The following is a 24,076-nucleotide window of genomic DNA, read 5'->3' on the forward strand; positions in this document are numbered from 1 at the left end:
ATAAAACTGTCTTGCTGCTCGACAAGTTCGGCGGAGATGTGATCTTTAATTACAATAGCAATGCCTCCAGATGGCCTTCCTCTACAGCTTGATTTCGCTTCTCTAATAAAGAACCAATGCTTGTCAGAGAACTTGATACAATCCAAGCTATCCTTGCTTAAGAAGTGTTCTTGTATGCCAACTATGTCATCATCCTTGGCAAATTGTTTTATAATTGGCACCTTATCACGCAGATTTCCGTTCATATTCCAAGATATTACTTTAAGAGATGAAATGTTGGCTCTTGTCATTGCGGTTTCTTCATTGCTTTCAGGACTTTGGGACAACGGATGCTATAACAGGGGTGCTTATTGGATTTGCAAAGCACGCACCAAATAGGATTTTCGCAAGGATGCTCCTTTTTTGAAGCATGCCCTTCTTCGCCACATCTAGCGCAACGTTTATAGTTTTCACATTTTGACGCTAGGTGTCCATAGTTTTGACAGTTGAAGCACCGGCGTGGGACATTAATAAACTCATCAATATGAATTCTTTCGTATCCTATCAAGGGCGGGTTCCGCATTGCATGTTGCAGATCACTTTTAAGGGAAAACTCCAGTTTGAAGGACCTGGTTGCTCAGATTTGCTCTGCTTTAACACAATTTGGGACCACGGCTAATAGAGCATCAGCATCAATTCCTGTGGGTACAAGTCTAGCTATACCAGAAAAGGTAGGAGTTTTCATTTTGGGGTCCAAAGTCGCATTATCACCGTTTAGAATAGCAACACTCAGTTTTTCGGCCGCTTGTTTGTCTTTCAGGTTTATACGCCATTCAGTTTGGGTTTGCTTCAGCTCACCAACATGATCTGTTATGCTTGAATCGTTGTTACATAGTTTGTCAATAAAAGCTTTTCTCCCAGCAGCGGAAGGTGGCGGGTTTGCCAGCTTCTTAAGAATGACAGCATAGGTGGAACTTGTCGGTGCTTGTGTTGGTAGGCTAAGCATTGTTCAGTCCTTATTTCGGGCAATCAGTGAATCTAACTTAGTATTCATCTCGTTAATACTTCTGGTAACAAATCTGCTGATTTGGCTACCGCAAGAAGGGACTTCTTCGGGCTTGGCAATAACAAAAGTCGGTAGCTCCACACTTTTCAGATCACATTCTTTTAAGATTTTCATTATGTCGAGAACATTTTCACTTTCAATATGTTTTATGGAGGGGCGTACGTTTGGATGAACAATAGAGTAGATGAGGATTTTAGCCTCCTTGATCGATTCTTTCCCAAAGAAGTCGGTGTACGTCTTAGCTATCTCATCTTTCGGTACACCACTGAGCATTAATCTTAGCACATAGTTCAGTACATTATTTCAGACCAATTTTTTTGGAGTGGGCATCTTGGCCAAGGAATAAGTCACTCGTAAAATACTCACTGGCAACGTCACTTGGCCAAAATTACAAAATTGTCACCGGCAACCCTGCGCACGGAGAAATTCTTTGGAGCTTTTACGTCAAGGAAAACGAGGGAAGCGTCGAGCCCCGCAACCTATTCCCCACAATTTAAGAGTCAAAGGACCCGGCAGGTACCTCTACGGCCGTTGCAACAGGTGCTCTCCCCTCTTCTGCTCGTTTTCCTCCCCAAAAAAAACCCAAATCCCGCTAATACAATAAAATACTGGTTTGTGCCTTGACCTCTAGATGACGCTCCGATGTAGACCTTCGTAGAAGCGGTGTACCTTAGGTGAATGAAACAGGAATGATTTCGATGCGGAAAAAAAGTGCTTAAAGTCGTTATTGTTTGGCGTTGTAGAGATACTGGAAATTTTGGTTAATGGTGGGTATTTTAATTTTGAACAACAGAGAACCGTGTCCTGAAGACGTTTCTTAACTCCAGCACCAGATCTTCACTTAATTGTAGGTAAAATTTGCTATTCAAAGACTCTGTATATATATATCATAATATGAACGCACTCTTAAATCCGCTATTAAGAATTATTATAGATGACGCTGTTTTGCTTCCAAGCAAAGAGCATAAATTAGTAATAATGTTATAAGGCAACTCCAATTAAATAAATCTATTCTTCAACACAAATTATATGAGAAGAATTGAAAACTATGTTTCCTTACTGTTCCTGGGATCACAGATTCCAAATCGAGCACAACCTTGGTTAAAGAATCAAACTATTTCCATATAAAATTAACTTATTTCAAACTTGGTAATTTATTTGCTTCCACTAATTAGAAAGTTTTGAGTTTGACTCAGTTATTTATTATAATTTCTGTTTGTTTTGGGTTTCATTTATTTATTGATGCTGATTTGTGGTAGTTTCATGCTTGGTAGGTTATTTGATTTTATTTTTGCTCATTTTTGGTTTAAAGGAGTTCTTTACTTTTCTTTGAAAAATTTATTGTGTGGAAATTTTTTTTTAATTAATTTCCGTTCATTTTATATCGACGTAGTCTTTTCAGGGAAAAAGAAAACTATTCTTTAAATCTTTTCGTTTTTTTAAGACTTTATAGTTTGGCCTGCTATTTGTATGCTGGAGAAAAATTTTCAGCAATTTTTAACAAAATACACCCTTTTAAAAATCTGGACACAAATAGTAGTGTTTAATTTAGTTTCATATCTCTTCTAGTTGACCTGAAATGGAAAAGATGATACCATTTGCAAAAAAATCTGCTTACTTTCTTTGATAGCTTGGATACACTTATGCTATTTTGATTTGGTTAAATTTTAAAAGCAGAAGTTGCCCCTAAATTTTGAACATAATACCTCATTAGTTCTTGGGATACTGGTTACATACATTATGTATAATTAGATAAAACACATTAGATTTTTGTTAAGTCTCAAGGCAAAATTTATTTTTTAAACATAATGGGAAAAGGGGTTTGGCGAGGGGGATTGGGGATTACTTGACTTTCAATAATATTTAATTATTATAATGGGATTCAGATATCTCGTTTTTCAAACAAATGAGCCCCTTTCGAAGTTCACACAACAAATCCTTTGATACAAAGTGCCCTGGTCTAACAACAACAACAAAAATAATACATTATACCCACATCAATCTTTGCTGTAAAAAGGTCAAGCCTTCCAATTACTTTTGACTATTAAAAAGGGCACTAGGCCTTTTGTTTTCCAATCAAATGAGCTCTTTTTGAAACAACAACGCTTTCTATAAACACCTTATATGCCCCCAGGGCATAAATTACAACCTTTACCTTAAGGGTTGCTATGGTAATTGTCATCTTCTGAGACCTAATTTCCAGAACTTTCAACTATGTTAAACAGACTGGATATCTCAAAATTTTGATTGGATGTGTTTGGGGAAATGGTGAGCATGAGAGGGGTGCTAGTTGCTTTCCATTCACTTTCAACTATAAAAAATGGCACTAGCCCTTTCAATTTCCAATCGACTGAGCCCTTTTGAAGTTTCTATGGCAACTCTTTCAATAAAAACCTTATATGCCCTAAGGCCATAACTTACAACCCCTGCCCTGAGGGCTGGGGAGGGGGTGTCATTCTCAAACAACTAATTTCCAGAACTCTCTACTACGTTGAACAAAATGGCTATCTGAAAATTTTTTTGGATGTGTTTGGAGGAATGGTGGGTGTGAGAGGGGGGGTGGTGGTTACCCTCTAATCACTTTCAACTATTAAAAAGCGCACTAGCCCTCTCAATTTCCAATTGAATGAGCCCCCCTTTTGAAGTTTTACAATAACTATTGATTAAAACCTTATATGCCCCCAGGGCATAACTTACAACCTTTGCCCTGGGGGCTCTGGGGGGTTTGTCATCCTTAAATACATAATTTCCAGAACTTTCAACTACGTTGAACAAAATGGCTATCTCTAAACTTTGATTGAATGTTTTTGGGGAAATGGTGGTCGTGAGAGGGGGATGAATTACTCTCCACTCACTTTCGATTATTAAAAAGGGCAATTTCCAATCGAATGAGCCCTTCTTGAAAATTCTACAATAAATTTCTATATAAACCTTATATGCCCCCAGGGCATAACTTACAACCATTGCACTGAGGGCTCTGAGGGGACTATCATCCTAAAAGACCTAATTTCCAGAACTTTCAACTATGTTGAACAAAATAGATATCTCAAAATTTTGATTGGATGTGTTTGGGAAAATAATGGGTGCTAGAGGAGAGTTAGTTGCTCTCCAATCACTTTCAAGTATTAAAAAAGGCACTAGCCCTTTCAATTTTCAATTGAATGAACCCTTTTCAAGTTTCTATGACAATGCTTTCTATAAAAACCTTATATACCCCTAGGGTATAACTTACAACCCTTGCACTGAGGGCTTTGGGGGGGAGGGGTTGTCATCCTTAAAGACCTAATTTCCAAAACTTTCAACTACGTTGAATAAAATGGTTATCTAAAAATTGTGATTGGATGTGTTTGGGGAAAAGGTGGGTGTGAGAGGGGGGTTAGTTGCCGTCAAGTTACTTTTAACTATTAAAAAGGGCTCTAGCCCTTTGAATTTCCAATCAAATGAGCCCTTTTTCGAGTTTCTACGACACAGATTTCAATAAAAACGTTATATGCCCCCAGGGCATAACTTATAACCCTTGCCCTGAAGACTGTGTGGAGAGTGTCCTGCTCAAAGGTATAATTTCCTGAACTTTATACTGCATGGAACAAACAGTCCGTTGATTTTGAATTGAAGTTATCAAGTATTTTGCAGTAGGCTATCTCAAAATTTTGATTGGATAGGTTTGGGGAAATAGTGGGCATTGGAAGGGTGTTAGTTGCCTTCCAATCACTTATGACTATTCAAAAGGGCACTAGCCATTTCAATTTCCAATCAAATAAGCCCTTTTTGAAGTTTCTACAGCAACGCATTCTATAAAAACCTTATATTCCCCCAGGGCATAACTTACGACCCTTGACCTGAAGGCTGTGGGGGGTTGTCATCCTCAATGACCTAATTTCCAGAACTTTCTACTATGTTGAACAAAATGGCTATCTGAAAATTTTGATTGGATGTGTTTGGAGGAATGGTGGGTGTGATAGGGAGGATGGTTACCCTCCAATCCCTTTTAACTATTATAAAGGGCACTAGCCCTCTCAATTTCCAATTGAATAAGCCCCTATTCAAGTTTTACGACAACTCTATCTATAAAAACCTTATATGCCCCCAGGGCATAATTTACAACCTTTGCCCTGGGGTCTCGGGGGGTTTTTCATCCTTAAATACATAATTTTCATAACTTTCAACTATTTTGAACAAAATGGCTATCTCTAAACTTTGATTGAATGCTTTTGGGGAAATGGCGGGCGCGAGAGGTGGTTAATTACTCTCCAGTCACTTTCAAATATTAAAAAGGGCTATTTCAATTTCCAATCAAATGAGCTCTTTTCGAAGTTTCTCCGACAACTCCTTTGATACCAAGTGCCCTTGTATGGAAAAAGAAAACAAAAAAATAATAATACATTGTGCCAACATCGTTCTTTACTTAGGCAGCGCAAATGCGCTGCCTATGATTTCCACAACAAATTTCTATATAAACCTTATATGCCCCCAGGGCATATCTTACAACCCTTGCACTGAGGGCTCTGAGAGGATTATCATCCTAAAAGACCTAATTTCCAGAACTTGCAACTATTTTGAACAAAATTGATATCTCAAAATTTTGATTGGATGTGTTTGGGAAAATGGTGGACATGAGAGGGGCGTTAGTCGCTCTCCAATCCCTTTCAACTATTAAAAAAGAAACTAGCCCTTTCAATTTCCAATTGGATAAGCCCTTTTTGATGGTTCTAGGACAAAGCGTTCTATTAAAACCTTATAGGTCCCAAGGACCTAAAAAACAACCCCTGCCCTGAGGGCTTTGGGGTGGAGGGGTTGTCATCCTTAAAGACTTAATTTCCGAAACTTTCAACCATGTTGAATAAAACGGTTATCTAAAAATTTTGATTAGATATTTTTGGGGAAGAGGTGGGCATGAGAGGGGGGTAGTTGCCCTCAAATCACTTTCGACTATTAAAAAGAGTATTAGCCCTTTGAATTTCAAACCGAATGAGCCCTTTTTCAAGTTTTATGACAAATATTTCAATAAAAACCTTATATGCCCCCAGGGCATGACTTATAATCCTTGCCCTGAAGACTGTGGGGGGGAATTTCCTATTGAATGGTATAATTTCTTAAATTTAAAACTGCTTGGAACGAAATGGCTGGCTCAAAATTTTGATTGGATGCCTTTGGGGAAATGGTGGGCATGGAAGGGGTGTTAATTGCCTTCCAATCACTTTCAACTATAAAAAATGGCACTAGCCCTTTCAATTTCCAATTAACTGAGCCCTTTTGAAGTTTTTATGGCAACTCTTTCAATAAAAACCTTATATGCCTCAAGGCCATAACTTACAACCCTTGCCCTGAGCACTGGACAGGGCTTACATATTCAACTAGGGAATGTGTATGTGTGTTAGAAATGCCATTTTTAAGTGATCTTAAGCAGCAAAATTGAAGTTACAGAACAAAGTCCATTGTTGTCCTTTTAAACTAAGCTTTCAACATGAAAACTGAAGGAGTAATCGGCATTGAAATTAACTCCTAGGGCTGCAGCTGAGAAAGCAAGCAAAAACCAGCTAGCAGGGATAACCAAATCTTGTTTTATCTTAAATCTTACAATTCTAGTTTTGCTTTAGTTGACCTTTGAACTATTTGTACTTGATTCTTCTTTGAATTCTGCTAAAAGATCAGGGCTAAAGTGAGGGATAGCTTGGAATTTTATACAATATGAATTTGAAGAGTGGCCAGAGGTCGTTAACGTGTTTAAATTGGTCATCCGTAATATCCATAACATATAATTACTGTAGGATAAAGTAGATTGGCCAATTTCGTGCATTGAGGGGTTCCACATATTATCTAAGCCAAGTCAAAGTCGAGGTCACTCTGGAAAAAGGTTTAGACTTGGTGGTATCAGGAACAAAAGAAATCGATATGAAGCAGTAATATATATATTTACAAGGGCCTGCTCTTTTAAGATAGGTAACAGCAACCATATTCTTAATTGAATCAAATTCTAAGGTGGGAAGAACTCCATCAGCCCCCCCCCCCGCTCTCTTTTGTCCCTCTGTCGAATCGCTTCGTGTCACATAAGTAAAAAAAAAATGCACGTTTTAGAAGCGCATTGATTGAATTTTCTAAGTTAAGCTCATTTTCAGCACTGCTGTTTTGCTTGAAAATATGTGCCATAACCAAATCGGAAGTCAGCTGCATTAATGTCTGAGATTAACTGTTAGTCTACAATGAATATTTTAAGCATAGAAATGAATCAAAATTTTAATCAAAACTCCATAAATTCTAGTGGTTTGTTGTTCTCTGCATAAAACATATTATAACTGTAGAGCCTTCCTGCATGTGCTCCAGCAAACGATGATGCTCTGAATCTTCTTGTGAAAAAAAGGAAAGAAAACGCTAGAACAGGCTAGGTCGAAAGAATCTGGTTGTATTTTGTTTTTCAGTTGAGTAAAAGAAATCTTATTTCTAGCTCTGTTGGGTAGTTTTCTTCTTCTTTTGAATTTTTTGTCTCTTCCAGGTGCATTATGGACAAGTTCTTGTCAGGGAACCAGAATAACTTTCTGCTCAGTCGTTCATCTCAAGCTCCTGATTTGCCAAGCCCAGGAAGTCAAATCACTATTACTCGCGTTTTCCCTCCCAGACATTCACCTATGCCACCTTTGGCTCCTCTTCACCTGCTCCATCCCCCGACTTCTGACTTTGAACGAAGTCAGTCATGGCCAAGTATTGACAGGTTTCACCAGGATTCTCAAAGAAACAGTTTTTTAAGCCCAAATTTGACTACCCCGCCGCCATTACATCATTCTGCTGGTGTCATGCCGTCAGTAAGCCCAAGATCCTTTGCTGGTGATATAGATGAACCAAGTAGTATACTAAAATATGGGATTATTAGCAGAGCAGCGTCGGTTATGCAGTCTTCTCGACATATAGGCAGTGAACTTCCTAAAAAGTCTAATGACTTCTTGTTTCCATCACCTAAAGAACGCCCACCAAGCGCTTTTTCACCAAGGGCCTTTTCGCCTGGTGGGTTTTCTGTTGCAAGTCCTTTTTCTCCTAGTGGGGGTTTTAGTCCCGGTTCATTTTCACCAGGTTCAATTGCAGAAACTTATTACTATGGTGCTGCAAGTAAACATGGAACAGAACTGGAGGAACAAACTGTCCCTCTTAAACTTAAAGTGTCTCCGAAGCGCGAACTTGATTTTTCAGATCCAGATGATCAGCCCCGTGATTTAAGGAAAAATAGTTTTTCTGAAAATTGGACCCCAAGCCCAGTAAATCCAACCAATGAATCAAATGTTCCATCACCAAAATTTCCCTATGGAGTAAGACTACCTCCTAAGAAAGCACGGTATGGTTATAATGGTCCCAATCCTTCACCAAGCTCTACTAGTTCATCTACATCAGATCGTCATGAATCGATGAAGCTGGATTCCCCCGCACCTTTATCAGTGCCTCTTCCCTCAAGTCCAGTCTCTTTACGAATACTCCGCACTACGGATCAAACCATCCAATGGGCGGAGTCACAACTTAATCAGGAAAGTGATGATTTGCAACCAGTTCAAATGCTTCCTGATTTTGCACCACCATCAAAAGTTCTACACCATCATGCCACCCCTACAAAATGTGCTGAGGAAAATTGGCACAATGATTCGGAACGATATTTCACTCAGATCAGTACCTTGCAATCAAGCAACCACCTTTGGAGTTCACAGTACCTTCCTCCTACTCATGTGGAACAGTCAAATCAAGTAATATCTAGGAGTGAAGTATTTCAATCACCAAGTCAAACATCAAGTACTACACATTTTCAAGAGAAAATAGTTAATGAGCATTCCAAGGTCGACACACCAAGACCAAAAAGAGGAAGGCCTAAGAAAATGATACAGGTGGATCCAGGGTCTAATCAAGGGTCGCCTCAAAAGAAAAGAGGCAAAAAGAAATCTGACTCTCATGCATCTGGCAATGAAGACGACGGCCTCTCTTCACCAGTTCCCCAAATGAAATTTGTACCTACTACAATGATCAGGGCTGGGAAATTTGAGATAAGCAAGAACATTCTCGATTTAATACTCAACAAGAAAAAACTGGTAATGTTTTCTCTTTACTTTATCTACTGTTCTGAAAGCAATTTTTGTTTGTGCATGGGAAATATTCTAAATTTTCTATGGGCAGTATGAATAACCTGTTACCAGGGTAACAGTTTTTTGGCACAAAAAAAAACATATTAATGAATTAAAGAAATATATTAACAATATGTATAGTCTCGAGTCATCCATTTCTTCCTTTTTTCTTAAACCTGGCCAGTACCATGTTACATTTGCAATTCCCTGATCTTCAATATCACTGTTGTTTATTGCATATGAGCCACGAAATATAGCTGGTTATGTTCTTCTGCAAATGTTGAATATTTGAAAAATTTATATTTTTTGAAAGATATGCCAATTTTTATGAGAATTGTAACAAAACTTGGCATATCCATTAAATTTACTCTGAATTATCGGCTTTCCTTCTTTTTTCTTTTTGCCAAGGCCTCTCTTTTCTGATAGAAAACAAAAATCAAAACAAAGCCTTAACTCATCAGAAGCCAAATATTTGGTTCTTAGCTATTCTTCAGTCATCATCTAACTTTCTACTCGCTATGTCTGAGAAGTAAAAACGTGATGAGGTTATCATCATAGTCTTCATAAAGCTCAAATTCTTTGTAGATTATCGGCTAGTACCGTTAAAACTGACATTTCAAAGTGTTTTGCGCTTTGGCGTGAGACAAAGAGCCCAAGTATGAGAACCAAAGTAAGGAAAGTAAGGTTTTAGTTATTTGATCACCAATAAACGATCCGACTTAGATCACGCTTAACGACCAATGTCCAAATAATAAATTGTTTAAAAAAAACTTCTAACATAAATACGAAAACAGAAAAAGGCACAAACAAGAAAAAGTTTCAAAAATGGTTTAACATATTTTATTTCTGTATTATTTTTTTATTTTAGAAAGCAAAGCCAACGTGAAGTTTTATTTCCAAATTTTTTAAGTAGTTTAGGGATGAATTTTCAGATGTGACTGCGTAAATGTTCTCATTGGACTCGTTTCTCAGCTTAGCATTTCATGTCCATTCAGTAAAAGTCTGACAACAATGCTTTCAGGATATTCTATTGGCCAAAAAATATCAATATTTCAACACTTGCAGCCCTAATCTCCTTAGGTGATCATAGATGCAGCAACTCCTTCATTCTACTCTTTTCAAAGCTTTAGTCTTTGATCTCTCTTCTAAAATTCCCAATTCCTTTTTAACTCTTCCCAATTGTAAACTCTTCCCAGCCCATCAGAGGACTTTTTGCTTCGCCCTGGTTGGACTGCAGTCAAATAAAATTTTCGATCCGACCCTGTAAATCTTTCTTTCATTATAGACTCCGAGAGTGGGACCAAACCGCATTTTCTGTGCACCTTGTATTATATCCATCCGTGAGCATCTTAGACACTGCTTCTGAAGAGTGTTTAGCACACATTCCTTTATTTTTGAACCAAACCACTTATGTTTCAATGGAATCCCGAGCAACTTCCTATACCATGTCTTTTTTTGTCTTAGCCTTATTTTGAAACTTTTATTCCCATTCTTTCTAACTTTTTCAAATGCGAAAAAACATCATGCACCTTGAATATTTTACTTTTTGCACCTGCATTGTATTCATCTTCCTTACTGATTTACTACCTTTACCAGTGAAACTACCACTTCGATATATTCTATTGTCATCCAGCGCTACCAGGTCACCTGCTCTTGTTCTTGCGTTAGGTTACTTGCTCCTCTTAACTCAATGTTCAAAACTTGTTCTTGTGCCCTTGACTCTGGAAACTCTCAGAATTCATTTATTTTACCAACACTTTGACCATGGACATTCAAATCGTTTGTATATCATCAGTTTTCCCATATAACAATTTTGTCCTCGGTAGCCAGAACTGTATTTCCTTTTATGGAATCCATTAAGTTGATTCATGCAGTCTAATATTAGACATAGTCCTCCTTAACTCTTGACTTCACACCAAAACAACTTGTCACTTCAATACTTCAGCCTGCTTATCTGGTATAAAATCTGGGGGTAATACCTTCTCGAAAGTATGTGCATGTGCTGAAACAAATGCATGTTCACAGTCTAGTAAACTACAGGATGTCTGCATTGCCGAAGGACAGGATGTCTGCATTATTCACGCATTAGTTATTTGAGAGCATCCTAATGAATAACTATTCGATTCAATCTTTCTTGGTCTCAGTAATTTTCCCTAAAATCACTAGGTAGTTCCTCTGTTTAAAATCGTATTCTTGATTCTTAGTTTCTTATATCTAACTTCGTTTTAACCGAATTTCAGTATCGTATCTACCAGGCTATTAGGACCAGCGGTCTGTTTATTTTTAATAATTTTTCTAGCTCCTTCTTAGTATTCGAATCCTCCATCCCTTCAAAATTGCCTATTCTTTTCTCGTACAATCATATTCTAGCGACAGCTGCAACTAATTAAGAACAAACCACGGTATATAGTACTTAAAAATTAACAAAACGCCTTTTAAGACGAACTGGCTTGTCATAAAAATCGCCATTTCTAGCTGATTCAGGCATGGTAACTGTTACCTCAATTAGTCAAATAGGAAAATGCCGTTTTGAAAGTAAACTAATTGAAATTTCAAAAAGTCCTAAAACCCTCAAAAATAGCGTCAGACCGAAACAGAAAATGTACTATTGAAATTGCGTTTGCCGGAAACCGCAGGCAAGAGACTTGCCGCCTCCTGGCTTAAACAACAAGGAAATCACTTAGCACTGATGTGTCCTTTTTTACTGCTAGCGGGGCAATACAACATCATAGAGAGGTTTTTAAGAGCCCATTTCATAAGAAATTGCTATATCTATTGGTTTTTGTAATTAACTAAACACAATATTCAAAACTAATTTTAATTTTTTACAAAAACTACATCTTTTTAAATTAAACTACTTTTCATTTTAAAATTAAAACTACTTTTGATTTTTTACAAAAACTACATCTTTTTAAATTAAACTACTTTTAATTTTTTTAATTAAAACTACTTTTAATTTTAAATTTTAAAATTAAAACTACTTTTAATTTTTTACACAAACTACATCTTTGTAGATAAGGTTTTCTACAAAATCGTAACTGCTTGACGCTCTTTCAAAATGGTTTGTCCATCCCTTCTAATTCTCTTCTATTCTTTGTCGAGGCGGCATTCCTCTCTTTAACCGGAATTTGTCTCGACCGACTTCTTTCCTCTCATTAAGTGGCATCTCAATGCAATATCTTACTATCATTGCAGTATCTTCACCTTATGGATCCTCAATAATTTAATACATAGCCTCTATTTCATGGCTTCTTAATTCATATTGTAATGCCTCTTATTGGTATAGCTAACGCTCTTCTAGACCCCTAACGTTTAGGTTAAGGGCCCACGCCTGGTACCCTTATTGAAGTGAAGGGCTAAGGTAGTTTTAACCTGGGCTGTGCAGTCGGAGTCTGGGTTTTAATAAGTTTTTGCTAAATGGAGTGGGTATATTCAAAATTTCTGGAGTTGGAATCGTTTATTGCTTATAAAATCTATTTGAATGGAGCTTTAAAACAGGGCTGTGGAATCAGAGTTTCAATAATTTTTGGGGGAATGGGGTCAGTTTATTGAAAATGTCTGTGGTCGGTTATAACTTATAACCGACTCCACAGCCCTGGGCACAGTTCATATAATTATCCAGTAAGCTTATCGCAGATCATTTCTGGTCTTCGTTCTCGGTGCGAACAAAAAGTTCCTCCCACATCTTCGTGCAGTTATTAATAGCGGGTTTCCACTTGTTTCCGATTGTTTCGCGTAAAGTGCATTATTCTTAATAGCGGGTTTCCACTTGTTTCCTATTGTTTCGCGTCTGACTTGTCTACCCGTGAAAAGATCTGATGCCGCTTATGTTTCTACGTTCTCTGGAGCACTCGCACCCCGGTCCGGGTTTTTATAATGGGTGAGATAGGGAATGATCATACTGGATAATTATATGAACTGTGGCCCTGGGTTTAACTGAGATGAAAGTAAACTTCGTGAAAAATATATCTTTTTATCTTCAATGTGGAAACATAAAATTCATGCTATTAGTAAATACTAAGCCTCAGAGGTTTATATCTCGAAGATTTTCAAACTGCTGTATTGGCAGCAAATATTTTTTTTTCATACCTCTATGGAGGGAAAGTGTCCATATGCAAATATATAAAGAAACTCGCTTTAATTGACGGAATGACTCATTGATTTTTCCAATATCTATTAAACCCATGATATAGGACCAAAGATCTTTTAGCAGTTTCCCGTACGTTTTAATTTTAGTTTAATGAGCAGCATTTCCTATTTATCTTCTAAGAAAATTGTAAAAATTTAGTACAAATGCCATTGTCCTATGAAATGTAAAAAAATACAGACCTAGGATAAAAGCCCATTCCTTGAACCTAGATATAAATTTTTCAGGTTAAGATACCACTACACTCTGATCTTACGTCTCGAACTTCGAGTAACTCAATCTAAATGCCATGAGGCTATTTGAAACTATAAATTCTACCTTGTATTTGTTTAAATAATTTAAACTTAATGTTTCAGTTTAAACTTAAGATTAACCGTGTGACTGACCGTATCAAAGAACAAGCAGTACGAAAAATGTGGTTCAATCCCACTTTCTACGGCTATAATGGCATGTTTCACAGATGAAGGATGACTGATAAAGATTGTGCTTTTTTACAATCCATCGCGGGCCAGGTGGATAGCAAAGAGCAAATTGCAGCACTAAAAGAAATACTCATGTAGAAGTAGAATACTATTTCCAATTTTATAATCTCAGGGAAAAAAAATACTTGAAGGAAAGGATAGAATACTGTAGAATCTTTTGGAAACCATTTTTGAAATAATCTAGTGCTAATAAACAACAAAACCTATTTCACTTGAGGTTAAAGCCTCAGATGGATTAGAAAAGGATAATTAGCTGCTTAAGCTTAAACTAATATCATATGCTCTTTATTCGCATATCCCATTTTCTTCTAAAATATTACACTGGAATATTTAGTTTTCTATCTATTTCCCTGTCATTTGATGTCCCTTAAGTACACTTTAGCTTTTAAAAATGTTCTATGCCAACAAGCACCTTGATCTCGCAGACTCACAAAGCTAACTTGAGTTTGGAATTTTCATTGTTCCATCCTAAGTGTGGTCTTGCTTTCGTATTTTTCTTGTCAAAAACACGAAGGTCATCATCTCTAGTTTCTGGAAGGTAATCGCCATTTAAGTGACCTAACCTATGGGAACAATGTTAGTTTAAATCCCAGACACTTGTTTCGAGTGTAAGCAGTTTAAATAGTGATTACCAGTTTTTATTTGCTCCGCCCAGGCGTGCCCATGAATTTTTTTTGGGGGTGGGGCAAATTCGTTTGAGCAGCAAAAATATTGGAAATAGAGGGGAAGGATTAACGATATACTATTCAGCATAGGTGTCTGGCTGGTTCACATTACTCCGAACTTACGCGATAAGAGCCTTGTTCGATTTACTTTACTAGTTAACAAATAAGTAGATTTTACCGTATTGTGTAGTTCTTAGTTAACTTTAAAGGGTTTTTTTTTTTTTTTTGACGAATGGATTCTTAATATTTTCACTAAAAAGTTGACTTAGAAACTACTATTAAGAATCCTTTGTTAAAGAATTTCTGGCAATAAATTCGAACTCGACAGCTCATGATTTGACTTCAGAGATGGGGATTCAATATTTTGCGTAGTAGCACCCTCGGGTGAAACACTCCATAGTAAAAGACTTGCCTCTTGCAAAATTTGATGATTCATTTAGGGTTTCCCAGATTGAGTGATGTTTATTAACTCACTTTTTTAATTTTAATGGCGGAGTTTACATTTTTTCTTGTAAAAGGAAACAAGAGGTGTAACATTTTCACAAAATGGTTGATTTTTTGCTAGTCTACTTCATTGTTTCGACTGTTTCAGGTCTCACCTTCCTGAACCTGGTGGTCTGTTCCTAATTTCTTGTACCGCTCACGTTATAGCAACTTCGAAATTTCTGCCAAACTTTCTGTCCAATTTGCAAAAGCCCGGTGATTTTCTCAGTTCATTTTCTGGCAAACAAAACACTAAAAGTGAAAAAAGTAGACTAGTTAGTTAATTCAGTTTCGTTAAATCTAAAGCAACTTTGGAGATAAGTATTATCTTCGCGTTGTAAAATTATTAGTTGGCCTATTTGAAGCTATTAGAAGGTCTCGAAGTTTTTAATATTTTGTAACTTACATTCAAGTTTATCCTTTTCTATTTCACTAGGGTTCTTTGCTTTCATATCCATTTTGACTTAAATTCAAGGCATTCTCTTAGCTTTTTTTGTGCATTAATTTTGACCTTTTATTTTTCTAGTCCTTACTATCTTCACCCAAAGTCATGATGCTGGTAAGTCAGTTATCAAAGATGAGAAGTAGGAAAAAGTCATAAAATGAATTATTTGAAATTTGAAGTTGATGTTTGTGCGTGTATTTTAGGTTTGTATATATGTGCATTTTAAAAGAATCTATAAAATGTTTTAAAAGTTATTAAGCGTGGAAATAAATCCTAATACTAAATATCTCCTTTTACAGAGACGCACTGTAAAATCTAGGAATTTTTTTCAGGTCAGCTCAGGCTGAAGAAAGTGACCCAAATGCTAATCAATATTATTTTAACAGGGTTTTGTTAGATTCCGATTTCTATCAACGGTTTTGATGTTATATAACCGCTGTCCGAGAGCTAGATGATTTGTTATAGGATTTATCTTGATGCCTTCCCTTATAGTTCGGGTTTCTGACTCAGGGTAACTTAGGATAAGTAAATTTTATACTATGGTATCTTACTGTGGTCAGACCTCAAGATATGTTATTAAAATCATTTGTTTGAAATTTTTACCTAGTTCACAACATTACGTTAAGAAATACAGTCAAAATTCCTGCCAGATCTGAGATTGTAAAGTAGACTATACAATTTTGAAACTCCTTAATAGCGGATGCAAAATGAAGCAAAACGTCAACGAAAAAATAGCTTAAAGTTGACTTAAAAAAAAAAAAAAATATTAAAAAAAGAACCATTTTTGGAAAAAAATAAATACCGGCAGGAAAATGGTATTTAAAAAAGAACTACTTTCACAAAAAGTATCCAAAAAGTATTGCTTAGATCAAAAATCACTAAAAGCAGTACTATTGTACTGCCCGTGATAATGCTGCGTTCGAGTGAATGAACCGGTCATATACGTGAGATCCTCTGTTAAATCTTGGGCTTTGGATGAAACCACGTAAATTTGAAAATCACGCAAATGAAGCTTTGGCGCAAGCAGCATCAACACTCAAAATATCACAGGATTGTGCTAGGACGTTAAATTAAAACCATTTAATGGTTTCGGTTTATTATTTGATTAAAATGAGAAGATTCTTTCATTAAACTATAAAACAAGCAGCTGAAAATTAAGCCGAATGCTATGGATAGAGGCAGATAAATTGCTATCCTAGATAAACTAAAATGGAAAAGCTAAAACTTTTTTGTATGCGTTTTCAACGCGTTAAGATAACTCAAACATTATTTAACAAAAGTGATCACAACAAAACATGGACATGGGTTATCTGATCTATGCTTATATATGCAATTCATCTTTTTAGACTCAATTATTGACTAAAAGAAAGGATCTTAAAGAAATAAAACGATCCCTGAACGATTTTAAAGACACATCTTCTGGGAAAAAATGTCGACGTTGGTGACTAATCAATATTATTCATTGTGTTCAAACAGTTCGTGGGAACGAACTGTAGTTAAGGAGTGACGCTGCTCAATAGTAACTGAAACTTAAAAAACTTAATTTGAAATCAATAGTTATATCAAAAAAATCGGTTTATTATACCGATTCCAAATTTATAAGTGAATCATGAAGTAATTCCAACATATAATTCATTAAGCTTAGTGTCCATCAAAGGCTACGGTCCTGTGAAAATTTGCCTGATCATAGGCAGCGCAATCGCGCTGCTCATAGGCAGCAGTAAACAACAATGTTGGCACAATGTATTGTTTTTTTTTCCATACCAGGGCACTTCGTATCGAAGGGGTTGTCGTAGAAACTTCGAAAAGGGCTCGATCGATTGGAAATTGGAGTGGCTAGTCCCCTTTTTCATAGTCAAAAGTGATTGGAGGGCAACTAGCCCCCCCCCCTCCCCCACACCCGTCATTCCCCCAAATACATCCAATAAAAATTTTGAGATAGCCATTTTGTTCAGTTTAATTGACTTTCAGATATAAATAATGTTTTTGAAGAATACACTCCCCCACAGCCCTCAGGGCAAGAGTTGGAAGCTTTTCCCTTGGGGCATATAAGAACGATGTTGGTACAATGTATTATTTATTCATTTTTTCCTTTAGAGCATGACACTTCGTACCGAAGAAGTTGTCGTATAAACTTCGAAAAGGGCTCATACAATTGGAAATTGGAGTGGCTTGTGCCCTTTTTAATAGTCGAAAGTAATTAGAAGAAGACTAACACCCCTTCCACGCCCCCCCCCATTTCCCGAAACACATCCAATCAAAATTCTGAGATAGCCATTTTGTTCAGCGTAGTTGATTTCCAGATAGAAATTATGTTTTTGAGGAGGACACTCCCCCACAGCCCTCAGGGCAAGGGTTGTAAGTTATGCCCTGGGGGCATAAAAGGTTTTTATTGAACGCGTTGTCGTAGAAACTTCAAAAAGGGCTCATTCGATTGGACATTGAAATGGCTAGTGCCCTTTTTAATAGTCGAAAGTGATTGGAAGGCAACTAACACCCCTTCCACGCCCACCATTAAGGTTTTTATAGGGGCATATAAGGTTTTTATAGAAGCCGTTGTCGTAGAAACTTCAAAAAAGGCTTTTTCGATTGGAAATTCAAAGGGCTAGTGCCCTTTTTAATAGTTGAAAGTGATTGGACGGTAACTAACCCCCCTCTCACGCCCACGTTTTCCCTAAACACATCCAATCAAAATTTTGAGTAGGCCATTTGTTCCACGCAGTTTAAAGTTCAGGGAATTATACCTTTGAGCGGTACACTCCCCACAGTCTTCAGGGCAAGGGTTATAAGTTATGCCCTGGGGTATATAAGTTTTTATTGAAATCTTTGTCCTAGAAACTTGAAAAAGGGTTCATTCGATTGGAAATTACAAGGTCTGGTGCCCTTTTTAATAGTTGAAAGGAATTTGAGGGCAACTAATCCCCCTCTCACGCCCACCTTTTCCCTAAACACATCCAATCACAATTTTTAGATAGCCATTTTGTTCAGCGTAGTTTATTTCCATGTAGAAATTATGTTTTTGAGGAGGACACTCCCCCACAGCCCTCAGGGCAAGGGTTGTAAGTTATGCCCTGGGGGCATATAAGGTTTTAATTAACACGTTGTCGTAGAAACTTCAAAAAGGGCTCATTCGATTGGAAATTGAATTGCTAGTGCCCTTTTTAATAGTCTAAAGTGACTGGAAGGCAACTAACACCCCTTCCACGCCCACCATTTCTCCAATCACATCCAATCAAAATTTTTAAAAATCTATTTTGTACCACGCAGTTTAAAGTTCAGGAAATTATAACTGTTGAGTAGGAAATTCCCCCCAAAGTCTTCAGGCCAAGGGTTATAAATTATGCACTGGGGTATATAAGTTTTTATTTAAGTCTTTGTCATAGAAACTAGAAGGATGACTCATTCGATTGGAAACTCATAGGGCTAATGGCCTTTTTCATAGTCAAAAGTGATTTCAGGGTGACTAACCCCCCTCTCACGCTCACCTTTTCCCCAAACACATCCAATCAAAATTTTTAGATAGCCATTTTATTCAACGTAGTTGAAAGTTTTGGAAATTAGGTCTTTAAGGTTGACAACCTCCCCCCCCCCCCCTCAACCCTCAGGGCAAGGGTTGTAAGTTATGCCATGGGGGCATGTAAGGTCTTTATAGAAAGTGACGTTGTAAAAACATCAAAAAGGGCTCATTCGATTGGAAATTGAAAGGGCTAGGGCCCTTTTAATAGTCGAAAGTGATTGAAGGGCAACCAACCCCCCCCCCCTCTCACGCCCACCATTTCCCCAAACACGTTAAATCAAAATTTTGAGATAGCAATTTTGTTCAACCTAGTCGGAAGTTCTGGAAATTAGGTCTTTTAGGATGATAACCCCCTCAGAAACCTCAGTGCAAGGGTTGTAAGTTATGCCCTGGGGGCATATAGGCCTAAGGTTTATATAGAAAGTTGTTGTAGAAAATTCAAAAAAGGATCATATGTTTGGAAATTGAAATTGCCCTTTTTAATAGTCGAAAGTGAGTGAACTCGAAGTAGACATAAAAGTTTTTTTTATCTTGAATCTATGGAGGTAAGTGGAAACAGGGGCACAATGTTCATATTTTGTTAAACGCAATCTGTTCTATGCCCTGGGCTGGATTTAACGGTCGTCCAGGTTTCTAGGGCCAGATGACGCTTCTAGGCCCAAGAGTTTTTGCCGTTCCGTTTTTTTAGATTAAGGGGGAAATCCCCGAAAATCCAGGGATAGTGAAAGCACTAAACAGAACGTAACTGATGAGCCAAAGGCAATGAAAGAAGATATAAAATTCTCAGCTGCCATTCCTGGGAGACATCTGACAGTTTATTAGTGGCTACGGAATTCCTGTGTTGGAATTCTACTTCTCAATCAAGTTGCCAGATGCCGCAGTAAAAGTTAAGCATGACAGAATGACAAAAAAATATAACGAAGAAAAAATGAGGATAATTCAAGCCAGTGGTACAAAGAGGAATAGTGTGCAAATATTTTGGTCGAGACCCCCGCTCAACCGTCCTCAGTACTCAAAAAAGCAAAATAATGAGGAGAACAAACTGATGAAAGTCCTCGGGACAAAAAAAACAACGAGTCACCCCTTCACCGTTGCTTAGAAAGGACCTCTTTTATTTTAATGTTTGTTTTTCAAGTTTGTCTTACTTTTATTTCGTCCGAGGACTTTTATCAGTGTTTTTCTTCATTATTTCATTTCTTGCACGGAGGACGGTTTAACGGGTGTTTCGAACAAAATACTTGCACTAAGGTCGCATCCCGGGGGATTGGGGGGTTTTAGGGACGAGCAGAAATTAGCATAAGTTGGGCGCGAAACCACCTATGCCTTCCCAAGGCCAGAACAAAATTTGCAATTCACTGAAAAAATACAATGAATGTGCATTGTCAGTTTAATATACTTATACTGATATTTAGTAATGAAAATGTGAATATTATTGTATTTATTAAAGTTCGAAAAGTAAGAACATTTATATTTTTTTCAGTAAAGTGCAAATTATGTTCTGGCCTTGGGAAGGCATAGGGGTTTTGAGCCCAACTTATGTTAATTTCTGAGCGTTTTGAGTTTGACTGTGTTTTTTATTGTAATTTCTGTTTGTTTTCGGATTCATTTATATATCGATGGTGATTTGCGGTAGTTTCACGCTTGGTAGATTATTTGATTTTACTTTTGCTCATTTTTTGTTTAATGGAGTTCTTTACTTTTCTTTGAGAAACTTATTTTGTGGAAAAGTTTTTTAATTAATTTTTGGAAAAAGAGGAAAAACCCCCTAAAAATCAAAGAATCTTAATGAAAATCACACCATCAGATTCAACCCATCAGAGAACTTAACTGCAGTGGTTACAGCTCCTATCGACCAATAAGTGGAGTTTTGTATTTTTTGCCAGAAGAAAGATCACTGATGCGTCTTTTCTTCAGAGGTGATCGTATCGAATCAATGGTCCTATAACATTGGGAGAGGGCTCATTCACAACTACCCCCCCTCCCACTTCGTTTTTTCCCAATATCGTCCGATCAAAACGTTGAGATTGCCATTTTGTTTAGAATAGTTGAAAGGTCCAAAATCTATACCTTTGGCAATAACATGGCCTCCATTGCCCCTGGGGATAGGTCTAATTTATGAACAAATAAAAGTTCAAATGGGTATAAGCACTTTATTAGACAGTGAAAACATATTCAAAAAAAAAATGTTGATATTTCGACCACATACACCAGTGGTCGTCATCAGCAAACAAACTAAAGCATTACAATAAAAGCAAACGAATTTATACAGAACAAAATAATTAATTTCAGATCACAAATAGTTCCTGGTTCATTCACTAGTTTTGTCTAGGAGAGTTCATTCAAAATCTTGAGTTGTAATTTTTTCTTCTTTAATACTGCCTAAATTTAAGTTGGCCTGCATATTGCATTTGAACTTTTATTTGTTCGTCATGAGTCGTCCATAAGAAAGTTTTCAAAGGAGGGGAGGATCTTTTGCTAGGATGAAATTCTCCGGAGGGAATTTTACGTGGGAGGATCTTTCCACGGAGGAGTTTCCTATGAGGGGAGGAAATTTTTTATGGAGGGTGAGCCAGATTTATCCGTATTATTGGAAAAACCATCAGAAACTAAATTTCAAAAAAAAACATGCTTTTCAACTGAAAATAGTGAGCAACATTAAAACTCAAAACTGACAGAAATTATTCTGTTTATGAAGGAGTTGATCCCCTCCTCAATACCTTGCTCTTTATGCTAAAGTTTGACTGTTAATCCATTTTTTAAGAACGACTCCTGAAACACAAGGGCTGTTTAATTAGAACAGGCAGTTTTTTTTAAAAGTGCTAAAAACTTTAGCTTGAAGAGCAAAATGTTGAGGAGGCAATCTCTTTATATACGGAATAATTTCTGTTCGTTTTGAATTTTAATGTTGTTTCTTACTTTCAATCGAAAAAAACTTGTTTTTTTTGTTAAATCTGTTGTTAAACAGAACTTCAAGATAGGAAATTAAAACAGAAAGAATTCGGCTTTGAAAGTGCACATCAACTTGGATTTTTACTGACCCCCCTAACTCCCAAGTCACAAACCGGTTTCCAATTTGTACGATTAAAATTTAGCGTCGATTGGTGATCTCTTGAGGCTCTCTCCTATCACCTCATTTATTTTCCAAAGGACAGGTATGTTGTGTTTCATAGGCAGCGCAAAAGCGCAGCCTAAGTAAAGAGCGCTGTGGGCCCAATGTTTTTTTTTTTTTTTTTTTTTTTTGTTAGACCAGGGCACTTCGTATCGAAAGATTTGTCGTAGAAACTTCGAAAAGGGATCATTCAATTGGGAATTGAAACAGCTAGTGTCCTTTCTAATAGTCGAAAGTGATTGGAGGGCAACTAACCTTCGTCCCACGCCCAGCATTCCCCCAAACACATTCAATCAAAATTTTGAGATCGCCATTTTTTTCAACGTAGTTGAAAGGTTTGAAAATATTGTATTTGAGGATGACACCCCCACCCCCACAGCCCTTAGGGCAAGGGCTGTAACTTATGCCCTGGGGGGACATAAGCTTTATATAGCAAGGATGATCGTATAAATTTAGGAGGGGGCTCGTAGGATTGGAAATCAGAAGTGCTCGTGCCTCTTTTTTAAGTTTCAGAGTGATCGGAGGGTAGATACCCCCGCACACAGACACACCTCGTATTTTCCCGAAATGCCTCTGATAGAAATTTTGAGATGGTTATTTCTTATTGTAGAAACTTCTAAAAAGGGTCATTTGATTTGAAATTGAAGGGGCTAGTGCCAATTTCAATAGTCGAAAGTGATTGGAGGGCAACTAACCCCCCTCCCACGCCCAATATTTTCCAAAACACATCTAATCAAAGTTTTGAGATAACCATATTGTTCAGTGTAGTTAAAAAGTCCAGAAATTATATCTTTGAGGATGACATCCCCACAGGCCTCAGGGCAAGGGTTGTAAGTTATGACCTGGGGGCATATAAGGTTTCTATAGAAAGAGTGGTCGTATAAACTTCGGAGGGGACTCGTAGATTGGTAATAAGATTTTCTAATGCCTTTTTTAAGATTCAAAGTGACCGAGGGTGGATACCCCCCCCCCTGCACACACACACACCTCGTATTTTCCCGACATGCATCTGATCGAAATTTTGAGATGGCTATGTGTTGCTGTAGAAACTTCAAAAATTCTCATTCGATTGGAAGTTGAAAGGAACTTTTTTAATCGTCAAAAGGGATTGGATGGCAGCAAGCCCCCCCCCCCCCCCCGCACACACACACACATCAATTCCCAAAACACATCTAATCAAAATTTTGAGATAACCATTTTATTCAACGTAGTTGAAAGTTTTGGAAATTAGGTCTTTGAGGATGACAACCCCCCCCCCCCACCGCCCTCAGGGCAAGGGTTGTAAGTTATGCCCTGGGGGCATATAAAGTTTTATGGAAGGGTGGTCGTAGGAACTTTAGAAGAGGTTCATTTAATTTGAAATGTATAGTTCTAGTTCCCTTTTAAGAGTTAAACATGACAGGGAGCAACTAGCCCCCTCCTTGACATCCTCTTTTCCCAAAACGCATTGAATTGAAATTGTGAGACAGCCATTTTGTTACCAATAGTCCAAAAATCCTAAAAAAAAGAATGGAGGGCAATCAGCCAACCTAAGCCTGTCATTCCCCAAAACATTTCTGTTCAAAATTTTAAGATCTATTTTGTCCAGACTTATTGAAAGGTCCATTAATTATGTCTTTGGGTATGTCAACCTCTCAACAGCCCTCAGGGCAAAGTCTGTAAACTAGGCAATTCGTCCATTGTTTACACACATTATATATTAATGAGAAAGGTATGCATGTTTGACATTTGCTTTGCAAGAAGACGAAGGGCATTCAGATGAGCCTTTAAGAGAACATTGAGGGGAGTGTTGTACTAAATCAAAACACGTTATGTGTATAAGGATTGTCAAAAGGGTGTAAAACAGGAATAACGGAGTGTATTAATTTGGAAAACTCGGAGAATGAGAAGGGATATGATCAAAAAGGCAATATTTGCATGCTACCAATACAACTACCACCACTATTATTTCCAGACTGCTCCATTAACAATATTAAGGGGAAATTTAAACTAAATCAGAAGAAATTATGTGCTAGTACATAGTCAAAGGAGCGTGTCTCAAGAATTAATTTCTGTACTAAGTTGAAACCTCCACAGAATGCTTAAGGGGG

At 37.3% G+C, this 24,076-nt stretch overlaps 1 protein-coding gene across 4 annotated transcripts in view; it reads left to right on the forward strand.

Annotated features, from left to right (window-relative positions):
- LOC148939488 (uncharacterized) overlaps window positions 1-24,076 on the forward strand; it is a 35,709-nt gene that overhangs the window by 7,227 nt on the left and 4,406 nt on the right. For 3 of the 4 annotated variants that reach the window (XM_089106764.1, XM_089106766.1, XM_089106767.1), the window contains exons 2-3: window positions 7,536-9,105; window positions 15,442-15,661. In XM_089106764.1, the coding sequence (XP_088962890.1) occupies window positions 7,543-9,105; window positions 15,442-15,516 (1,638 nt within the window). In that variant the 5' untranslated portion in view covers window positions 7,536-7,542 and the 3' untranslated portion in view covers window positions 15,517-15,661. Of the gene's footprint in view, window positions 1-7,535; window positions 9,106-15,441; window positions 15,662-24,076 lie in introns of those variants that run through there. The other variant, XM_089106765.1, reaches the window with a different exon arrangement.

This window comes from Artemia sp. Qi Xiang Cuo, chromosome 21, assembly GCF_049724085.1.
Source record: "Artemia sp. Qi Xiang Cuo chromosome 21, ASM4972408v1, whole genome shotgun sequence".
NCBI classification, from domain to species: domain Eukaryota; kingdom Metazoa; phylum Arthropoda; class Branchiopoda; order Anostraca; family Artemiidae; genus Artemia; species Artemia sp. Qi Xiang Cuo.